This window comes from Rhyacophila brunnea, unplaced genomic scaffold (assembly GCF_057557595.1).
Source record: "Rhyacophila brunnea isolate RB1 unplaced genomic scaffold, BYU_Rbru_1.0 scaffold_14, whole genome shotgun sequence".
Lineage (NCBI taxonomy): Eukaryota > Metazoa > Arthropoda > Insecta > Trichoptera > Rhyacophilidae > Rhyacophila > Rhyacophila brunnea.
In genome coordinates, this window is record NW_028232796.1 from 29224450 (window position 1) to 29247363 (window position 22914).

At 34.0% G+C, this 22914-nt stretch overlaps 1 protein-coding gene across 2 annotated transcripts in view; it reads left to right on the forward strand.

The window, feature by feature from the left end:
• The window catches only part of defl (Integrator complex subunit 7), a 34757-nt gene extending 12405 nt beyond the window's left edge, over window positions 1-22352 (forward strand). The window contains exons 10-18 of one of the 2 annotated variants that reach the window (XM_085942159.1): window positions 584-733; window positions 1987-2135; window positions 2822-2919; window positions 3947-4062; window positions 5613-5786; window positions 7587-7691; window positions 7996-8205; window positions 9354-9411; window positions 20823-22352. In XM_085942159.1, the coding sequence (XP_085798285.1) occupies window positions 584-733; window positions 1987-2135; window positions 2822-2919; window positions 3947-4062; window positions 5613-5786; window positions 7587-7691; window positions 7996-8205; window positions 9354-9410 (1059 nt within the window). In that variant the 3' untranslated portion in view covers window position 9411; window positions 20823-22352. The remainder of the gene's footprint in view (window positions 1-583; window positions 734-1986; window positions 2136-2821; window positions 2920-3946; window positions 4063-5612; window positions 5787-7586; window positions 7692-7995; window positions 8206-9353; window positions 9412-20822) is intronic. The other variant, XM_085942160.1, reaches the window with a different exon arrangement.
• The last annotated feature ends 562 nt before the right edge of the window (window positions 22353-22914 follow it).

Sequence of the window (22914 nt, forward strand, 5' to 3'; positions counted from 1 at the left end):
TCTCGAGTTTGGATACATACTTTTCAATATTTGCATCTCCGTCATAATATGTATTAAAGTTTGTCACGTAAACACAACGCATATTCAAAAGGTTTTGAGGACATTCAGAGCGGTTTCTATTTCCTGTATTTAATGGCTTGCCCCTCATTGAGTCAAACCAAAAAAGTCTTGATCTATGGTGACTGGCTTTCTCATTTCTAATTTCTATATACATATTCTGTTCTGTAATATATAATATTTATTATTCTTTTATAATGTTCTGTGGTACTTACGTTTCAAAGATGCAGGAAACAGAAGGCATCTTAGTTAGTTACAACAAGATATATAGTAATAACTTTTATGATGAATACATATCGTCTTTACAGTCTATGTCTGCTCGTTAGTTAGACCATATGGTCGGAGCAAAAGAAGTGTCATCTTCTGTGATATTCACTTGCAAGTACCTTGATGTTCACTTCACCATTGATCGAAGGGCAGTTTAGATTAGGGTTAATGTGATGTGTGCACATAACATTTGTTTTCTTTGTGTTGAATTCATGCCAAAGCAATATATGCATGTAATTTAATTTATATATTATTTCAGGCAGGCTGGTCGGGCGGTCAATGCGCTTCTTTCCAATTCGAATGTATCCGTCTGCGGGGTGAGTTGTTAGGGGCCCTCGGCAGGATCCTGGCTTCCTGCAGAGCTTTCTGCGCACAACCACCTCCCGCTATTGCGCATTCGCAGGCACAGGTTAGTAATTTGTTCATTTCTGGCCTTTTTTTATTTAATTAAAGTAAAATTAGCACTCAACCGGAACAAAACAGAAGAATTAGTATGAACTTCGGTAGTTTTGACAGAAAATAAGATATGGTCAGGGCGACACTGTGTGAGAGAAAGAGATGTACAGTAAAACCTCGTTAATACGAATTATGAAATGTATGGAGGAAAAATATTAAAATTTTGAAAAAAAAAAATTTTGATTTTCATTAATTTTGTTTCTGATCATAGATGTGCCTACCAAATTTGGTCATAAAATGACAGGATTATTTTTATTACCTTCTTAAAATAAGTAATTTTTGATTTTTTAAGAAAAGTCTCACAATTTTCAATGACTGGCTCATGAAATAGTGTACTTTATTACGATTTATTGAATATTTTTGTATGCCAGGGACTCTGAAATCAATTCGAATTACGAAATTCCAATTAAAGGTATGGTTTTATATGAAAATAATGTTCAAGGGACTTTTTTTTCGAGAAAATTTCGAATTACGGCGAATTTGGAATTATCAGTGTTCTTACTAACGAGGTTTTACTGTAAAAGGTTTGATGTGCTCCGGAAATAATAACTGTTCAGTTGTGATTATATTGAGATGCACGTCGTGTACTGTCACGATGTCACGGCAACAAATTTAGTCTATGGTTTCGTCATTTCGCAGAATATTTTGAAGATCACCACCTCTGTAAAATGATGGAGCATGCCAACTCTAATGTATTAGTATTTTGAATTATTATTCATTATTCATGCTAATTTTAATTAATTTCACCAATTACTACGTGTGCGTACATAAAGTTTATAGGCCATGTGAAAATATATTTCAATGGACAGAAATCATAAGCTTAGTATGGCATATGTTTCCAAATTGCATACGGTTTCAGTCTATGGATGGAATCTTAGACTAAACTAGCCTTATGAAATATTAGTACTATAGCATCTTCAAAATGTTTTTAGTGTAGTAGACTAATTGAATTATTTTTCAATGTCGGCGTACTCAAACATGTTCGTCTTTTGCAGTTGGCGTTTCAGAAATATACTTATATAACATACAAGATTTTAGCGGTTGTTTATCTCAATATTTATAATAATTATAGTTGGGAATATTTGGTTTATATCATGTACAATAATGCAAATTTAAGTATATTTGAATTAAAAATTGAATAAAACCTTATGGGAATGAATGATAATTCCAGCTTGTTTCATTGGAAATCATACGTATGTATTTCAGACAAGTCGTGATGAATATCTCCGCTGCGGTCACATAACACAGCAACTGAGAAGAGCTGGAACGGAGCTGCGAGGACTGGCTGAAGGATATTGCAGACTCTACCAAGCAAGCTTCGATGCTGATCCACCCACACTCGACCATCTGCAAATGTAAGTCTCAAATAAATATTTCTTTAGTTGACTACAATCCGATGTGGGATCTGGGCCGCCTCACAAAATGGTTTCGTAGCAGATTTGTTTTTTTTTCGAGAAATGGATGTTAGTCACTTAGACCCATGCTTTGAGTTGAAACACATCTTTTAGAATAATAAATTATATTAGTACATTGGCATGAATTTACCAGCACCAATAGTGGGTAAATTAAACTATCGTGATAATAACTGTTTACATGCAAAAGTGCTGACTGTCTCACCAATCTCATTCTTCAAGTGTAAGCGAGACGCGTTGTTTTCATTGTACGGTGGTATTTAATAGGTTGTGAAAATTGGTCAACGTCAAAATGCTTTGTACAGTGTATTTTTCCGGCAGGTTCACCACTATAGTTCTATTTCGCAGGCACAGATATCACACGAGTTCCAACCACTGAACTTTTTTGATACATGGATGTAATCTTGCAACCTGCACGATAATAAGTGTTCACACTTGTATTTTATCGTTATGGCCGCGATAAAACAGACGGAACGTCATCAGTAAACCCATGCACTTGTAAACGGGCTATTATGTTAATTCTAATGGATTTAAATTCAAATTCCATCAAGTACCTTCGGTCGATAGTATTAATATTAGGTTTGTTAATGTTTTTTGTGCACATTTTTTATGAATGGTATTTTTTGCAGTTTGCAGCAAATGTGTTCTCTGATGGCACAGTCTTTGGAGAGGGTGTCCACATCTACTCTTCAGGACCAAGCCATTCCTGACTTCCTAAATGCCGAAGGTGGTACATTGATTATTGCTTCCCACATTACTGAATTTAATAATAATATTATGATATATGAATTGCATAAAAGAATTTCACCTGGTTGCCAGTCCATCAAGCCATCCGGATTCCGGTGTCCTAGAATGACACTAAATACCTTCAACATGATGTATATTATGGTGGAGCTACGGGACGGTGTAATGACCTGGAAAAATGCAAGAAGACTGGAGATCGACAGGAGATTCTTGGAGACACCGCGTGGTGTCCATATGCTCATCTAAATAGCAGACATGGTCAAAGAAGAAGTAGAAGTTTTATAGAAATTCTCAATGCAGAAGCTTTTCTCAATTTACAGAGTACAGTAAAACCTCGTTAGTAAGAATACTGATAATTCAAAATTCGCCGTAATTTGAAATTTTTGCAAAAAAAAGTCCCTTGAACATTATTTTCATATAAAACCATACCTTTAATTCGAAATGATTTCAGAGTCCTGGCATATAAAAATATTCAATAAAGTAATATAGTAAAATAATCGTAATAAAGTACACTATTTCATGAGCCAGTCATTGAAAATTGTGACAAACTTTAGAGGCACAACTGCACTCCACTCAAAGGAAAAACAATAACTCACATGTTTCAGGGCTGTAGGTATTTACTTGTTGATTGTTTATTGGATTTTCACATAGTTTTACTGAGAACCAATGCCAAACATTGTGTTGACAAATTGGAAAAATAAAAAATATTTCGTATTTTTCTATAATTCTAGCTAAGTAGGTACTTGGTAATTTCAATTTATGGATTAATGACACATGGTATTTGCACTGATTTTAGTTTGAAAGAATTGTATCGGAAATTTGGTAGGCACGTCTATGATCCGAAACGAAATTAATGAAAATTCAAAAAAAAATATTTTTTTCAGAATTTTAATATTTTTCTCCCATACATTTCGTAATTCGATTTTTTTTTCGATTTTTGGTCCCATGGAATTCGTATTAACGAGGTTCTACTGTAATAATAATGTAGTATATAATTTCTATTCTTTCAGATTTATCGAATAGCTGTCTTGAATCTCAATTGTTGATTGCAACTTGTCAGAAAATAAATGAAATATCCGCTCAGATGGGCGATGCTCCTGACATAAAACCCATCATCACCCATAAGGTATGTCACCAGTACCAATGTTACCTATTACATATAAATGATGTAGGATCCATGCTAAATTATTGACAAAATTAATCGATACAGGAAAATTCTATTAATACAATACAATTTTTTGTTCACTCGTTGAGCGATATACTGGTCCATTACCATTTCATTAGTTTGGCAACCTTTATCACATTGCAGATTCGTGTCTACCTCCTTATCCATTGGTTACTTTTGTGGTATTTCCGTATTATGCCCAACGTGCATCTTCCCACGCTAGGTTGCGCTATTCGTTTTTCTATTACATTAAAGGTCTATGTTTGGTTGAATACTACGTTTTGTCCACAATGGGAGGTAATTTTTAACAATACCATACTGGTGCCCAAATGCAGTACAAGTTTGGTACCTACTGTGAGTGATCCCGTCATACATACCTCTGTTAATTGACATTTCTTGTCCGAGATCGACGTACTTGTTGACCCGCTCGACTTGCGTGTCATTAATGAAGACGTTTTTGGTTCAAAAAATACACTTTATCATTACTTTTGTCTTCCAGACATTTATCTTTACATCTACTTTGCGGCTTTCAATTGCAAGCTCTCAAGGCGCTACAAATGTTGGGCTTCGTCTTGCGTACTTCCCGGGTCTTTTCAGATGTTACTGTATTAAAAATTCTTTATAATTCCTTAGTGAGAAGCCGGCTTCAGAGTGGGTCGATTGTTTGGGCCCCGCATCAGTTGAAATGTGACCTTATGGTGGAGCGAGTTCAAAAGAAATTTTTGAGACTCCTTTATTTGAGGTTATATGGATACTATCCGTGGCTTTATCTAACTGACTTTCTCTTAGGTATGCTTACATACTGTAGTTTAAGTGCTAGAAGATATCAATATTTGGCCACATATTTTTTTTGACTTATACGTGGTGTGAATGAGAACTCTGCCATTCTTAGTAGTATTGACTTGTGTGTCCCTGATAACTATCTTAGAAATCGGGAGCATCAGTTGTTTGTTCTCCCGAGGAGCAGAACTAACCTGCCATTGGTGATGCCAATTGGGAGGGCAATAACTCTGTTCAACCAAATCGCTTCGGATGTTGATATATTCCATCTACGTGAGGATGAGCATAGGTGGACGTTATTTTATAAATTCTTAAAATAGGGTCTGCTTAACTCATCCGGTGTACTTCCTTGTACCTATATAATTTTTTGTATTTACACATTTATACTGTAGAATCTATCTCTTTTATTATGTACCTAATATGGTTTTAATAATATTTCGTTGTTTCTAAATTTCATGTTGTGAACGTCTTAAACTTATAATTTGTAATGTCCACAATATGTTAAATAAATGAAATGAATTGAATTGAATTGATTATCCTGTCTTGGGGGTCTCTTGGGTCTTTCGCAAAAACAGCAATGTTATCTGCTAAGCACAGATGACTAAAGTATTCGCCATTTATGGCGATTCCTTTGTTCTCCGTGTCGAGTTGCCCTTATCTTCCAGAGTAGTGGTGAATAGTTTAGGTGAGTGCAATATGTATGTTCTTATTGTTTTGTGTTATTTTTATAGCAAGTGGAAGGTGTTTGGCGGCAAGCAGCTGCCATGTGCTGCGGTCCCCTGCCGTTGCCCCGGTTCCTTTTCCAGCCTCTGCAAAGCACAGTTGTGCGACTGGCCGTCAGTCCACAGCCCCGACCGCCCGCAGATCATCATGCCGTGCCGCATAATCATCACCTCACTGTCATGGTATGCAATTCTTATGATTGTCACGATTAGGCTAACTGTAGGACAGTTTTTCAGAAGATGAGGAAGGTTATGCTCTGACTGTAACCTGTTTTAATTGACGATATGGGTGTTTATGACACTCTTACTGTTATTTTTCTACTCATAAAATAGAAAGATGGTAGGCAACGAATCCTCCCAAAATACGTGAATAATCTTCTGCTTACGTGGAGTGTAAGTGTACGGCCTGAGTGGATAGAGTTCGGCGAGGCATGAGCGGTGTGCACAACTCAAACGTATAACCGTGTGTGAAATATCCATAGATATTGTCTTTTTTTAGTTATACGTTTATACGTCGCACGCTGTCCACTCAGGCCTTACACTAAGACATAATATGTCACCTTCGAATGCATGTCTTCTTGCATTTTCTCAGGTTAAGCCTTGTGGATGGTTTTTAGTATTTTACCAGGATGCTGGACTCCGGTTGGTTTGAAGAAAAGACCATGTTTGTGACTCTTTGGAGGCATTTGTAGAATATGGCCGAGACAGCTCGAATATCTTATGTTAGATGTGATAAGAGGCTGCATGGTTTTTGTTCTCTTTTCATTTCTGATTATGTCATATTACTGCAAACCCCAGTGCGGCAAGTATCCATTCTCAAAACGCAGACTATAATCTTGCTCTCAGTCTCTACAGTAAGATAGCAAAACATTGATAAGTTTCGTCTTTATCTTATGAGTCCTTGTAGTTGTAACTGTCTGTGACCAGGTCATTTTTTGAATTTACAGTCTGAATGATTATAGATGGACGTAAAAAAACTGAAATTATGCCCCACAAAAACTAAGTAATCCATGGCCTGAAAAAAAACGAACCATAAGTGCGAATGAGAAACCATTCGGCACTCTTATATCTCCGCAAAATGCGGTAGAGTAAGGTAGAATTTCTACAGCTAATAAAATATTTTTTGGAAACGTCGCCGGTAAATATTGATTTGAATGATTACATTCATTTAGAAACTGCGAGCATGTGTTGCTGAAATATATTGTTTTTGTGCTAAATATTGATAGGTATGGGTTTGCGGAGGGTGTTGATTTACACTTTTCCACTTATTAAAAACACCGATTCAGGGACATTAAGTAAGTATATTTCGCTTGACGATAAACAAATAATTGTTAATAACATTTGTAAAGGCGCGCTGTGGCGCGAAAAAGGTAGCGAATTGTATTTAGAGGCGACGTAAGGGCTCAACGGGGGTAGGTAGCCGCCTGGCCGTACCTACCCTCGATCCTTCGTTTGCCTAGAAACAGATAACGGTAACGTACTTTTTGTTTGTTTCGCTGTGCATCATCGTTTAGCCTTGACTCATTTACAGTTACAATAATATTATCATTATATTCTCAACTCTGTCGATTGGAAGATTGTTGATGGGGGATTTAGGCATTATGATATTTGGTAACAATATAAAGTAACTATTTTTAGGTAATTTAGTAGAAAATATGTTTAACTATGCTGTGTTTAAATTTGGTAGCTATACTGAGAAACAACATTATGGTATAACGTTTCATATTTAAGTTATTAATATAATAATAATATTGAGGTTTTACTGTGCGTTATACGCGAGAAACATGGCTTCATACTGTCGAACAATAGCCACTCTCTTTATATTATTACTCTGAGAAGTAAAGTGTAAAAAAATCTACAACAGAAAAATAACAGTTTTTATGAACTTTAAGCCCTTAAATTCAAACTGAATATTGCCTCTTGATCTTTAGTATGTTACCAGTAAATTATTATGTATATTTTTTGTTGTAATTCCATCACCAGGTGGAAGGTGTAATTCAAAGTGGTCCTCGAGCAGGATTATTCAGGAAAGCAGCAGCTGTTCAACTTACTCTAACGGCGCATCTTCAAAGACCTCCGGATGCTAAGGTATGTAAATACATTTTCCATAACCAGCTTGCATTGTTATCTAAGCTGTAAGAACCGAACCCCGGAACCTTGAAAACTACATAACTACTATTAGAACTGGAAACATCATTTCCTGTTTTTGGAAGAAGAGTGTATGTTCTACAAATTTCTCATGTTTTTAAAGACGTAGATTAAAATGTCCTTTTAAAAGATGTAAATGTTTGACTGATTTTAATATTGCTTATTAGTATATTATATATGAAATTTACTATACCTAAATTTTGACAGTGCTGATAAATCATTGTTTCGTTATCCCTATGTATAGGGCGAACCTCCTGCCCCATTTATAACGTTAACCGAGCGGATGAAGCCGGCTCGAGATTTCTTCTCGGCGCGTCTCCTGGTGGGGTTAGCGGGTGCGACTGTGGCCAATCCTGGCTCCGGTGCCAATGTCCTTCTCGTGGTGGAGGCAGCCCTGCTAGACGAAGCTGGTGCGCTTTGGAAGACTGGGCCAAGACACACTGTGAACGTTAAGGTATGGTAATATGATATAACATATTACTGTAGAAAAAAGCATGTTTTTCAGATAAAAGTAATATGTTTTCATGGTGGGTACATCGTACTGACAATGTTATATAGCACGGCCATCTCTAGTATACAAGCCATACATAAAGATTGCCCCGAAAACTCTGTGGTCCTATTTCACAACTGTCAAATAAATTAATAACTTTTTTAATGTTATTAAATTATTTAAATAAAGCACAAAATGGTACTTACTCGAAATGTATTTAAAGTAAAATTGCGGCATCTAAATTATTTAATTTCTAAATAACAAATATATGAAAATTTTCATTGTAAATTGCCTAGTAAGGAAGAAGTATTTATGGATAACAATAGTTTGCCATACTTTATGCTTGATCTGTATACTAGAGACAGTGACCAGTAGTGAAGGCTGAAGGTAGGCTGTTAAGATCCGCCATAAATAGTGCACATTAAACTTTGTTGGTCATACGTATTCTTTGTTTTTATTGCACTATGACTACAATTATTTACAGATAGTGTTGGATTGTTTTTAAAAATCAATTAAACCCTGCCTCGACCAAACTATAATAGTTTTGGTATATTTTGGGCGATACTACAAAATTGCGCACACTTTTTCGTTCATGCTTATTTGTTTTCATTGGATTAAGAATACATAATATTGGTTATATACCTATATACCTATTGTTGGTTAATTTTTTTAATTACATAATTTTAGGTATTTTATGAATAGACAGGTAATTTTGACTATTATCTATTATGACTTGGTTGTCGCAGGGTTTAATTTAATTTTAAAAACTAACCAAAACCATTTGTAAATTATAGTCTTATTACAATGAGAACAAATAAGTATGACTGACAAATTTTAGTGTGCACTATTTATGTCGGATTTTAACAGCCTACTTTCACCATTCGCCACCGTAATTAATATGTACATGTGTTGCATTTGTTTCTGCAATTCCACCCAGTGTCGCCAGGCCCCAAAAAACTTTACTTCCGGAACGGGGAGGTATTGAACATGTTGATAGATGAATACAACAGAGTATTTTATGTATTAAAATCACATAAAACTATATTTTAAATTAAGTATGTCACATGTAGATCGTAGGTATTGTTATCGATTGACTTTTACATTATGTTTAGGTGTTAGAAGACCCTGCGGCAAAAAATGCACAAACCCAAGCAACCAGGCGATTATAGCGTGAGTTCAAATAGATTTCCAATATATGTAATTATATATCTGAACCTGAGAGGTAAACTGGGTTAATCGAAAAATGCATAATTTTCAGTTGAGGCAGAAAATGACAGTATGTTACTGTTTTTGTCTACTAAGAAATTTAACTACCCGAGTAGTAGGAACCTTTTGTATTACAACATTTGAAAGTGATTGTAGAACATTTTTAGTAAATTGTGAACTATAGAAAAAATTATAATCTTTGTGTTGGGAGCATTTTAACAAAATGGTCATTGCTTATTGTGATGTTTTACATTATTTGCGATTTTTCATCTAAAGAATAAGGGTTTTTTATAGTATAAAAATATTTTTTCCAACACTAAAGATTTTTTTTTTAACTCAGTCCACTCGTGTTAAATAAATCTCAAATCTCAAGATTGAAGCTAGTTACAAATAAATCTGCAGTGCGAAATGACTTGCAGCTAAATTAATTGTTAGCCTTTCAATCGCCTTTACCTATATAAAAATTCCATCTTTACAGAAGACAGTTTTTATCAAATATTTTTGTTATGCAATTTCTTACAGAATAAATGTAACACGATACGCATTTTAATGAAATTCGCATGAGTTTAAATGAGATCGTTTTGTTTTTTGACTCGACTGAGAAAGTTGCCGGTTTTCGGATAACCAGTTTACCTCTCGGGTCCGGATATTATTTATGGGCTATACATATTGTGCACTCTCCTAACATGGATCACATTGTATATAATACATAGATGTGCTTTAATTTTCATTTGCTCATTTGCATATATATATATATATATATATATATAATATAATATAATTGTGTTGTAATTAATGTTATATGTTGGGTATCGTCGAGGTTTTAGTGAGAAATCTTACTGGAGGCGGCGTGACGACGGTGTAGAATTTGTCAGGGCTTTATGAGATATTGCCAATGTTAGTAACGCAGTAGTGAAAGGTTTGCCTTTTGTTTTCTCAAAAAGTAGATTGAAAGATAGAAAAAATGATTGTTGCATAAGAAACGTTACCGCTTAACCACGCCTCTAATGGCGTAAACTGAGCAACCGACATGGCCTTTTCACCCCGTCACACTTAGTGGACTTTGATATACATATGTTCTATTTCGGTTGAGTGGACTCACAAAATTGACACGTGCGCCGTCGTTCCATCGCCATCTATAGGGTATGTGCCGTAGGGCTACTTCGAAATTAAAAATCAGTAAATATTGTTGTATTTTATTATCGCGAATACCGAGATAGAAAATGGTGGAATTCTCTGATTTTGGGAATCGCTTGATTTTTATCAGAAATCTATATTATATTATCAACTAAGCATAACTTTGAAAACAGACAGACAGGGGTACATATAAATATATTTATGTAATATGTGCTTCCTTGCTTTAATTTTAGTAAGTGCATTTTGTATTTTATAATATGCATGGTATATTTGCCTCATTTAATTTATTTATTAATTTAAAAAAATATATATATTGAGTAAGTACAACAAATTATAAATTCAAGATGTTGACAACATGACATTTATTCACAAAACACACGTTGCTCAAATGGAGCTCCGCAGATTGGTCGAATGCGACTTTTTTATTTGAAAAAATCATCTAGTGTTGTCATCAAAAAATTGCATGCATTCGAAGTTCGCAGTCGAAGACACCAGAACACATACACACACCGACGAATTGTCATTCCTATACCAGCTTGCCGGTTACCGTATCCAAATATCTATACGTTTCGAGAAGTTACGTGCTATCGCTAGGTAGATGTGCGCGGTCTTCATATGCTATATTGGAACGACGTTCCTAGAAGGTTTGATTTATGGCTGTGTGGCAGACGAGGCGAGTTTAGATGTGAGAGCCGGCTTAGAATGAAAAAAACAAGCCAACAAATATATAATATAAAATAATCATATAGCAAAAAACTAAAATAAAAAACAACAATGAATGATAATTTTATAAACTAAAATAAATTTTAGAAAATAAACAAATCAAACAATAAATTAGAATTTTAAAAACAAAATACATAGCACATTACTAAAAATGTATACGTCTTTAGGAAGCAGATTGAATAACCGCACAGCCCTCGCAATTGGTGCCTGATAAGCCTGACATGAGAAAAGAGTTTTCATCCGAAAGAGGTCATGGCATGTAATTGATGGGTCCATAAAAATTCAAATTTTCTAGAATATCAGTATTGGAAACTATTTACATATAGGTAGTACGTGAGAGCAGAGAAAAATGCTTTAAAAGCAGAAGTGACGTACAACCTTCAAGAGAATGAAAGGAAAGCATGCCTTGAAGAAAGCTGGTTGGAAAATACTCGTTTGAGAAATTATCAAAAGGAAAATAGTTATATACATTGAAATATAGATGTCGAAGAAATTTCTTCTGGACACACTCTAAAATAAGTTTATAGGAAACCTCACAAGGACTCCAAAGAACCCATATTCAAGAATACTCTGTACTAACGACACGTTAAACAATGTACGTAAAACATTTGGATTCTTGAATGGCTTAGCTTGTCTCATGATGAATCCAAGAAACCTGCTTGCACTTTATATATGATTATTCGTGAGTCAAACAATATGCCAAGATCTTTGTTCTCAGATTGATGCTTCAGTATGCTGTTTGACATAATATAGTGGAGATCTTGAAAAGCTAATACAGATCCATTTGTCAGTATTAAATTCAAGTTTTTGATTCGACCGAATACAGAATTTTATTGTAAAGCATATTAAATTTTAAGAATTTTTAATTGTGCCTAGTAGCAGAGAAAAAACTTAAGTAATTCGCTAGAATTTAGAAGTTGCATGTGCTTATCCTGTCGTTTAGCTTTTCTCTGTCGTAATCAAAATCCAAATAATTCGGCTAGCGAGGCTTTGTCTCTGTCATGAGTCGGTAAGCTTTTTTTGGAAGGAGTAAAAAATAAATTAATTTTTTATGACTGTCAACACTGAAAATGAGTTGCCATCTAGTGTTGTAATACAAAATGTTCACAGGTATACCTATAAATATTACAGGTATTTTTTTTATCTGGTAGTTGTTTACTAATACACTAGAGATAGGAGTATATTAAATGGCACCTTAATTGAATCAAATAATCAAAAGCAAATAGAATTTATTTCACTATCTTATCTATCAAATTCTATATTGTTGATAAGACGAAATTCATAGTTTGTCCAGGGAAGTTCACATTACATGGCTGGAATTAATATGATAATTTTACATATTGTAATTCAAGGCTATTTAGGTAGTATCTCGAAAAAGTACGGTTATAAGTAATTTTACTCATACAATCTTTGTCATTATTGAATCCTGTATCCAACTGTAAAACTGGTGTATATAAATTCAATTTTATTGTGGAGTTATACCCCGTTTACGCATGCATGGATTTACTGCTGATAGTATGTTGTATTACCGTGAAAGTTGTAAGATTGCATGCATGGATCAAAAAAGTTCAGAAGCTTCTGAATTTTCACGCACAATTGGACTGTGCGATATTGGCAATTTCATTTTTATCCTTATCAGCTTGTCAGCAGAGCATTAGATTTATGGTTATTGCTGTACATGTAACGGTTTATTTATACAAGAAGGGGGGGGGGGGGGGGGATGAAAACAAGAGTATAGACAGACACTCTTGCCATGGATATACTTATGAATATGCTAATAAATACACTTATAAATTGGTTTATTTAGGAATTGATCCCATGTAAGGATGTTGAAAAAAACCTTTTCTGAAAGATGGAGCCAGTGATGCCAACCGTACTATAATTATAGTACAATACTATAATTTTAATTCTGCGAAAAATGTAAAATACTATAATTTTACGTCAAACATACCAAAATACTATAATTTTTAAGGATTCAAGACGAAAAACGTTCCTGACTATATATTTTTTTGAAATACAGTATAACCAACCCCTATTTTACGTTTTTTAAGGGACTGGGAAAATGTAAAAAGGGGGTATTGAAAAAAAGAACATTTAAATTTTATGTTTCTAAAAAAATAACGTTTTATTAAAAAACAACATTCAATTTAAATTTTTATTGAAAAAATCATGTATATTAGTTTGTTGCATTTTTGTTTTTTTGTTATGTAATTCTCTTTCAAGACTATATAAACATTTAAAAGTGTCATCTTGAATATCAGCAAAGCTTGTAAAGTAGGTTTTAATACCCTCGGTGAACCTCATTGCTTCTTCTTTTGTTGGAATATCAACCTCTTCTTCATCAGACAGTTCTTGAGAAGCGCGCGTAATTCGCATATTTTGAATATCTCCGACGTAAATCGCGGGAAAGAAAAACGTAAATGCGGGTATTAAATGTACTGAAATAAAATAAAATAAAATAAAAAAATCACACGCAATTGCCGGGAAAACGTGAATTCCAGGCACGTAAAAACGAGGTTATACTGTACTATATTTTTTACGCCTTTGTACTATCATCAGCATAGCAAAAGATGGCAACACTGGATGTAGCCAAAATATATAAAAGTGAAGTTGAAAAAGTCGACTAAAACTATTGTTTAAATTGACTGACATTTCGTTATAACATATTATTTATTTGTATCTGGCAAAGATCACAAGCATTTCAACACATTTTTGGATTCTATAGTCATTGCAGGTTCACTATCGTTCACATGACCTAGCTCATGGCCCCCACATCCTAAAGCGGGCCCCCATACCTATCGCTAAGGTTAAAGGCATTGTGACACTTTATAGTAGCGTTTTCCAAATGCTGTACGCAGTATAATTAAAGTGTATTTTTAGTGACTTTTCAATACATCCAAGTTGTCAAGAATCGACACAATTAAAAATTGCATCGCACAACGACATATTTTAAAATATTAACATTATCGAAGTAAAATAGCACCGCAAGTGACTTTTTTACTATTAGAGTAAATTTGTGATGTGTGTTTATCTCATTTATCTGGTCGACTAACCACGGCGGGCCTCCCAACAGTCCCCCCCGACCTTGCGGGGGCTAAGACCTATCTAGCGTTGTTTCTTAATCTTAATTTATTTGAACTGCGCTGCAATCTCTATACAGACTGTAAACCTCAAGCATTGCGTCTTTCCCTCCAATTGTTGCCGTCCCTGATATTATAGTGGATAATTTTTCTTTCAAAAATGTTCAGGGCTTGTTCATTTCAAAGAGTTAATGCCCAGATTTCCGATTGCTTTTATTTCGGTGGGATTTAAATATTGCGCAATAAACAGCACATACCATTTGTTTACTGACACAATTTTCTTTGTGGTATATTTTTATGTCATAATGTGTAGGTAACATATCAGTATTTTTAATTGAATGATATTACTTGCATATATCCTTTGAACTTCCCTGTGTTTTGATAGTACATACTACACCTTGTAAGAAGTTTAGTTTTCTTTGTTGAGTTTAATTTTGAAAATGAACCGTATTCTTTGGGTAATTAGAGTTCTACTGTTAAGTTTCACGATCCACTCTGGCAATACAGACGTGGACGTTGGGAAAAGATCATTAATTGTTGGATCTCTGTGTTCTGATGTCAGTTTTTCTTGTGAGTGCTTTAAGTACAGCAGTGATGTTAGTCATCTACCTGTCGTCGATATCAACTGTTCGTACATGAATTTGGCAGCTGTCACATTGGAAATGACAGTGCCTGAATTTACAGAAACCCTCGATTTTTCTGATAACCGAATAACTAATATAACAAATAATTCATGTTTGAAAAGTGTAACAATGATAAAATTATTCCTCAATAATAACTTAATTAACGATATTGCAATCAGTTCTTTTGATGAGCTCCCAAATCTAGAAGAACTCGACTTGAGTGATAATGAAATTACAACTTTATCGGCTGGAATTTTTCACGGAATATACAAATTAAAAATTCTCAACTTGGCATCGAATAAATTACAAACGTTGCCACAGTACACATTTCAATATCTTCCAATTCTTACATCGTTAAATATAGACAACAATGATTTAGGTCCTTTCTTGATGCATAATGAAAACATGTTTGGACCTACAGGACTGTCGGTTAACCCGAGATTGGTGTCATTATTTATGACGAATATTAACATTACAAATGTGCCCGCTGGATTTTTTAAACCGTCATATAATTTAAGAGAATTATCATTGGCAAGAAATCATATTGAAATATTCCCAGAACTGCCGTTTACTTTGGAAGTCTTGGATATATCTTCGAACCAGATTTCAACTTTAAAACCTTTGGATTTTATCAATTTACCCGGCATACAAAAACTTGTCTTGAATCATTTGCCAAATTTAAGAGAAATCGGCAATCATACATTTCATTCGACGAGGAATTTAAAGCAGCTGATAATTGAGAATTGCAAACACTTGAAATACTTCAGTCCGTACGCGTTCGGTGTCAATGTGGTGAGTGACGATGGGAGATCTTACGAGTTTACTCTTGAGAAGCTGAGTCTCTTGGGTTCAGGTCTTGACACCCTCGATTCGAGATTGCTGCCGATATTCTCTCGGCTGTCCATTCTGGATCTTAGAGGGAATCCTTGGAGATGCGACTGCAACATTAAATGGATGTTGGAATTGAAAGTTCAAGAAGAGATGAAAGAATTCATAAGGTTATTTTAATTCATATTCGCACTATAAACATACTAACATAAGTGTGAAGTTTGATAGTTTTGATATACAGACGGTCCTCGACTTTTTTACAAAAATGGTTCCTGAAAAAATTCATGAATGATGAATGTACAAAAGTAGAGCAATGTAAAAAAAAACATCAAAAAGTGTATTTTAAAATATTTTTGACAATGAGCAAATAAATTCATTTGCAGCATCTTTATCTGCATTGGCAACTTCTCCAGTGAATTTAATATTATATACTAGTATTATAATATACGAGTACTTCAGTTTAAATTTGTCGGACCAGCCTTTACTTGCTTGAAATTCCATGTTACAGTCTTCTTTTAATCGAGTCTTGCAATATTCATATAAATTAACCCTTTCAAAGCGTCAAGGATCCCTGCTTTAATACAATAGAGCGCGTCATGATTTTAAGTATTGATAAATCACAATAAATGTCAGTCAAACATGTACAAATACGTTTAAGCGTTCAACGGTGATTATGAACAGTCGTAATATTTTTAACGCGTTATACAAAAAGCGTGTGACTTACGTTTTAGTCGCCATTTTGTTGACGTGTCGGCGCCGGACGAGTGCGTCGATAACAGAATGATGTTCAACTCTTTAGTTTTAAGTTAATGCAAACGTAATCCCAGACCATTTAATAAATTATGAGAAATCCTTTTTACACCCTACTTGATAATAATAATTAATTTTTTGATAACATGACAAGACACTATTCGCTAAACAGAACACATAATCCACATAGTTTCGAATGTTATTAATATATAAATTTCAACATTGTCTGAGATGTAAGTAGGTCATTTTAGTATTTTTGAAACACTTACATATTTTAATAGTTCACCTTTTCATGATATTCTCTAAAGCTTGGATACACGCATAATGGCGCATTACACTCGGAACACATGTATCTGGAATATTTGTTGTTTTTTTTTTGTATTCGCGCAAAGATGACACACTGCAAGGATTTATCCGTTTATTTGCGGGAGGAATCATGTCCGGCATATGCTTTGCCATCGCTCTAGCTGATAAGCGCAGTGGGTGGTCGACGGGTTGCTGTGCGCCGGATGTGGCTGGAACTTGATATTTTTCAAATATTTGCCTGATTACTTTTAGCTGAAAATATGCTAGACCTGTTTTTTTGCCTGTGATGATACTAAACAGAATACATGAATTTAATAAAAATAAATCTATGATGTGGAAAGCCACCTTTTTGTACCATTTAATTGATTTACGTATACAGCTTGGTGTACTTAACATCATAATATCAGCTTTATCTACAGATCCCATACATTTGTTATATTGGATAACACATGTAGGTTTCTGTATAGGCTCTCCGGTCTGCCTATTGAATTTTCCTGTGGGTGTAAATGAATCATTGTGCAATGTGGTCAACATATGGACTTCGCGCCGGTCGTACCATTTTATAGCCAATAGCGAGCTACTATTTTTTGACTCCACTTCCTTCTCACTCCTTTCTTGAGCTTCCTAAATGTTGGCATATTTCTTCGATTTTTTTGGACTGTTCCGCAAGCATTTGTTTTGTTATTGTGAAGGTGTTTAAATAAGTCTGGGCTTGAATACCAGTTGTCAGTCCACATAGTATGACCTTTACCAAAATATTCGTTCATTAATTTTTCCGATACAGAAATTTTCGATTGTGTGAAAAATGTTTATTAACTTAATTCAATTCACTTACGCCAGCAGAGAACCTAGCGGAAAAATTCGAAGCTTGCAATTTAAGATTTTTTTTTGATAATTTACAATTTCAACTGTATTAATTAATTAATATGTATCTGAAAACATTAAAAAGATTTTTAATTTTTTTTTTAATTTAAAGATAAACTTACAATTGTAAAAAAATGTAATTAAATTTGAATTCGTTGCAGGGTCACATCTTATTATTACATTATATTTTAGGGTCATATTTATTATTAAAATTTAGTTTATTAAGTTTTCAATTTTTCGTCTTTTTATATTTATTTTAAATATTTTTTATATTTATTTTAAAAAACATCGATTTTTATAAAAATGTAAATGTGTATAACTTGAAATCCTTTTTATTTATATCAAATCGAGCTTCAATATTGGGACCATACCTAAAATAAAATTTGATATAATTTTTAATTTAAATTTAAATAAATATTTTTCGGGAGCGTGTCTTGGATAAAAAAATATCAGTCATTTGTGAATGAATGCTTTTGGAGATTGCATTCATTCATCTATCTGCTAGTATATTATCCGCGAGTTAATAGTTTCGGAAAATAATTTGAACAAGGTGTAATTTAAATATAAGAGTCCGCGATTTAATATGTCTCTTTGTTTATCGTTGATTAACATTTTTAATACTATTTTCTAATTATACTATTAGGTGAAACGGACAAAAGTTGTTTATTTACCTTAGTTATCAATCATTTATAAAGAAAAGATATGTTAAGGGGGAGAGGCACGCCAGCAGAGAACCTAGCGGAAAAATACGAAGCTTGCAATTTGAGATTTTTTTTTTGATAATTTAAAGATAAACTTGCAATTGTAAAAAAATGTGAATTCATTGCAGGGTCATATCTTATTATTAAAATTTAGTTTAAGTTTTTAATTTTTCGTCATTTAGATTTTTGACTAATTCATCGTTTTAATATTTTTTATATTTAGAAAAAACATAGATTTTTATAAAAAATATAAATGTGTATAACTTGAAATCCTTATTATTTATATGAAATCTTATTTAGGTATGGTCCCAATATTTAAGCTCGATTACTCAGTACCTCTTACAGCCACACGCAGAAGGTAACACACTTCCCATTATTTTTGTGTTAGTAATATTTGTTCAACAGGCACACTGGCCGAGTGGCTAATGTGTCGGCCTATAATGTCACGGGTCCCAGGTTCGAATCCTGGGTCTGTGGCTTACATCCATTTCTCGTAAAAATAAAAATCATTTAATACAAACCTCCACCCTGTGGAGGCGCATATAGCGATTGTAATACTGAATGAAAATACCAATACCGGTATTCGTAAAATGATTGGAAAAAAATATAATACACATCAATAAATATAAAACATGTAAAAAACTTATTAAAATATTAATATTTTATAGCATGTGTCGTCGGTAAAGGGCCACAGAAGTAAACGAGACATTGCGTAACCCGACAAAAATATTACAGTCCTGTTAAGCTTTTAATGTTAATTAATACATTTTGTTACGACTTTCAATACTGAATATGTCGGTATTGTCTGATATTTAATACCGGTTTTTCGGTATCAAAAAGTACTGGAACACTGGTTTTGAAATAGCGGTATTGCAACCCCTAGGCCCATAATATATAATCCTGTTGGGATCGGATACGATCAAAAGAAAGAAAGAAGAAGAATATTATGATTTATAATTTTGACATGAAACTGTATTAGAAAATTAGGTTTAGCTTTGCACCAACACAAATGCTAAAGAAGGGAGGTTTTCAAATTTCGCATTTTCTTTGTAAGGCCCTGATTTGTTCAAATCAAATTTATTTATTTTACATAATGAACATAACAAATTTCAAATTCAAAGCGTTCACGACATGACATAAAATAAGAGTGTTAACTATTTTTAAAATAAAAATACAGAGAAATTTGAGTTAATAATACAATATGTAATAAAATAAGAAATAAAATAAGAAAAGAAATAAAATAAAATAACAAAAATAAAGTAGATGGAAGCACACAGAGTGAACTATTGATAGACTCTAAAGGTTGAAAACTTATAAAACAACGTCCACCTAAATTCACCTCATGTTAGTGGAATATATCAATATCCGTTCCGAGAAGCGATTTAATTAGACATGGTTATTGCCCTACCAATTGGCATCACTAATGGCAGGTTAGTACTGCACCTTGGGAGAACAAACAACAGATGCCCTCGATTCCTAAAGTAATTATCAGAGACACACAAGCAAACACCACCGAGAATGGTAGAGTTCACATTTACGCCGCGTATAAGTCGGAAAAAATATGTAGCTAAATAAAGATCCCTTCTAAATTTTAAGCTACAGTATGTAAGCATACCTAAGAGAAAGTCAGTCGGATAGAGCCACGGATAATATCCATACAGCCGAAAGTAAAGGAGTCTCAAAAATTTCTTTTGGACTCTCCAACATAAAGCCGTACTTCAACTGATGCGGGGCTCAAATGATAGACCCACTCTCAAGTCTGCTTCTAACTGAGGAGTTGTAGAGAAATTTTAGTACCGTAACATCCGAAAAGACCCGGGGAAGTACGCAAGACAAAGCCCAACATCTTTAGCGCCTTTTTACAAATGGTATTTATATGACCATTAAACGTCAGTTTACTGTCAAACGTAATTCCAAGATCCTTTTCAAATGATATTTGCGAGAGAACTCTGCCATGCATCGAATACCGGAAAAACAATACTCGTGTGGCTTTATATTTTTATTATTTATTAGGCTTTATATTATTTGAGGCGATAAAACATTATGGCATTTATCAAAATTGAAGTCCAGTTTGTTACGCCTGCCCCAATCTAATATATTATCTATATCAAGTTGGAGTTGACGACAATCGTCCAAGGTGACAACTTCCATGAAGAGTTTCAAGTCATCAGCAAACAACATAAACATAGCATTTTTAATTACCAAATGCTATGTCAAATGCTGTTGTACTTTAAAATCGTTTTTAGCATTATAGATAAAAATACAGCTATTATAGAAACACATGCAAAAATTTCAATTGAAGCTAAAAACTATGTCTAATAACTCAAATTGAAAACAAAATTTTTTTTTTACTTTGATTCCAGTTGCTTCAGGCCGTACAAGGTAGCTGGTAGACTGCTATGGTCCTTGGACCCTGATAAAGAGATGCCGTGCAGATTCCACGCCACTGTCATCCAGTATGTTACGTCGGTGGCCCTGGTCTTTATGTGCATTGCTCTGGCCGCCCTGGCCACCTGGCTGGTCTTGCTATGGCCTAGGAATAAAGTCAATCCGAGAATCGTTGGAGCACATTCTTCGTATGAGCCCGTTACCTTAAATATTACAAACGGTGAATGAGTTGGGTGTCAGTGTGAATTCTCGTGAATAACATTAAAAGACTTAAATTTGTTGTTGGCAAGAATCTGTTTTCTATAATGAATACAGTTGAACCCTGATTTTACATTTTTTAAGGGACTTGTGAAAAATGTGTACATTTATTGAAAAATGATAAAAATTGTTCCCTTTCTCTTGAAACAAAAAAAAACAACAAAACATAAAATGAATGGAAAAAGAATGAAAAATGTTAAAACATTAATTTTTAAGCAAGTAATTGAATTTAAAACTAACCAATTCCATTTGTAATCTGTATTCTTAGTTCAATGAAAATAAATAAGTATGACTGACAAAGTTTAGTGTGCACCATTTACGTTGGATATCAACAGCCTACTTTCACCCTTCGCCACTGGTATGTAGTGTATTAGACGAAAGCTGAGGTCAGGGTATAGATTTGTTTTTAGTTCAGTCGATCACCGCTAAGATGTTCACGTCCGCAGCCATGATATAATATGTAATGATATTGTTATATTATTGTAAAGACTGAAGGTCAGACACTGCCAACTCTATGTCTTGACTTATTTTAAAGAATAATCAGTACTATTATTATCATTTTCTTCCTGGAGCTACAACCTTATGTAGGTCTTGGCCTCCTCCAGTATCTGCCTTCATCCAGGTCTGTCCAAAGCCGCTTCCCTCTAGTATAGCAAGTCCAGGACCGTTAACCTTTTCTATGCCTTACTAAAGCGAAGCCCTTACTAAAATCGCTCTAATACCGATAATTTGTTGCTTAGTATTTAATAATTATTCAAACAGATGTCACTGTGTTTAATTTTTTAGATTATGCAAATCTATTGACAGTGGCTAGTAATTTGAGTAGTCGAACGAGGTAACTCGAAGGAAAAAGGAAATTTGTATGTTCGGCCTGTCGATCACGGCCTCATAGAGCGAGAAAACTTGCTGAAGGCATAGAACTGGATAAATCCAACCAGTACTTATAATGCATATGCGTGTTTATTTAATTGTATTCAATTTTATCAATAATTGTTATTTTTATTATCTGTTAGTTTTCCCATTTTATTTCAAAATGTCAATAATTCTCATGAAATGTATATCTTAAAAATATGATAGTCTTTTAAGATGGTACAGATATAACTATTTTAGTTTTTATAAAAAACCATTTAATTGGCTCTTCGATCCGTTGTGGATATTTTCACCACCTCACGAAGAAGTTTCTTAACAGATTTTTGTTTTAAGAGAAATGGACATTGAAATGTATTACAATAAAATGATGATTTTTTAAAGTGTTCGTTTTTTATTTGCATACATCTGTGAAACCACCTAACTATCCAAAGATATTGAATATTTTCCCTGACGGAGACTTCTATTCTTTCCACATGAGTACCATTTTTTTATATGGAAGGAAGAAACAATAAATAATGCATATTGTCAAATAATTGTATTAACTATGTATTGGTTGAACACTACCTACCACTTCTACCGGTCATGCGAGTTAGAAACTCCATTGAAAAAATTACTGACTACAAAGTATAATGTAATGTTATATTGATACCTACTAGTTTTAGGGGCATGGAGGCCCCCTTTGAGTAATGTAAGTCGAGCGAAGGTGACGCCCTCTCGCCCTACTAGTATGATAAAATAGCCTGTTCCAGACTGCCTCTCTCCGCTTTCGACCATATCCACGGACCGGACAAAGAAGAAGTAAGTATGACTTCAATTTAGACCATGGGTGGCCAACCTTTTCAGCAGCCGGGCCAGATTCTAAAAATGAGATTTCCTAGCGGGCCGCACAACCGTTTTTTTTTATTATACAAAACAAAAAAGAAATATGTATTATATATT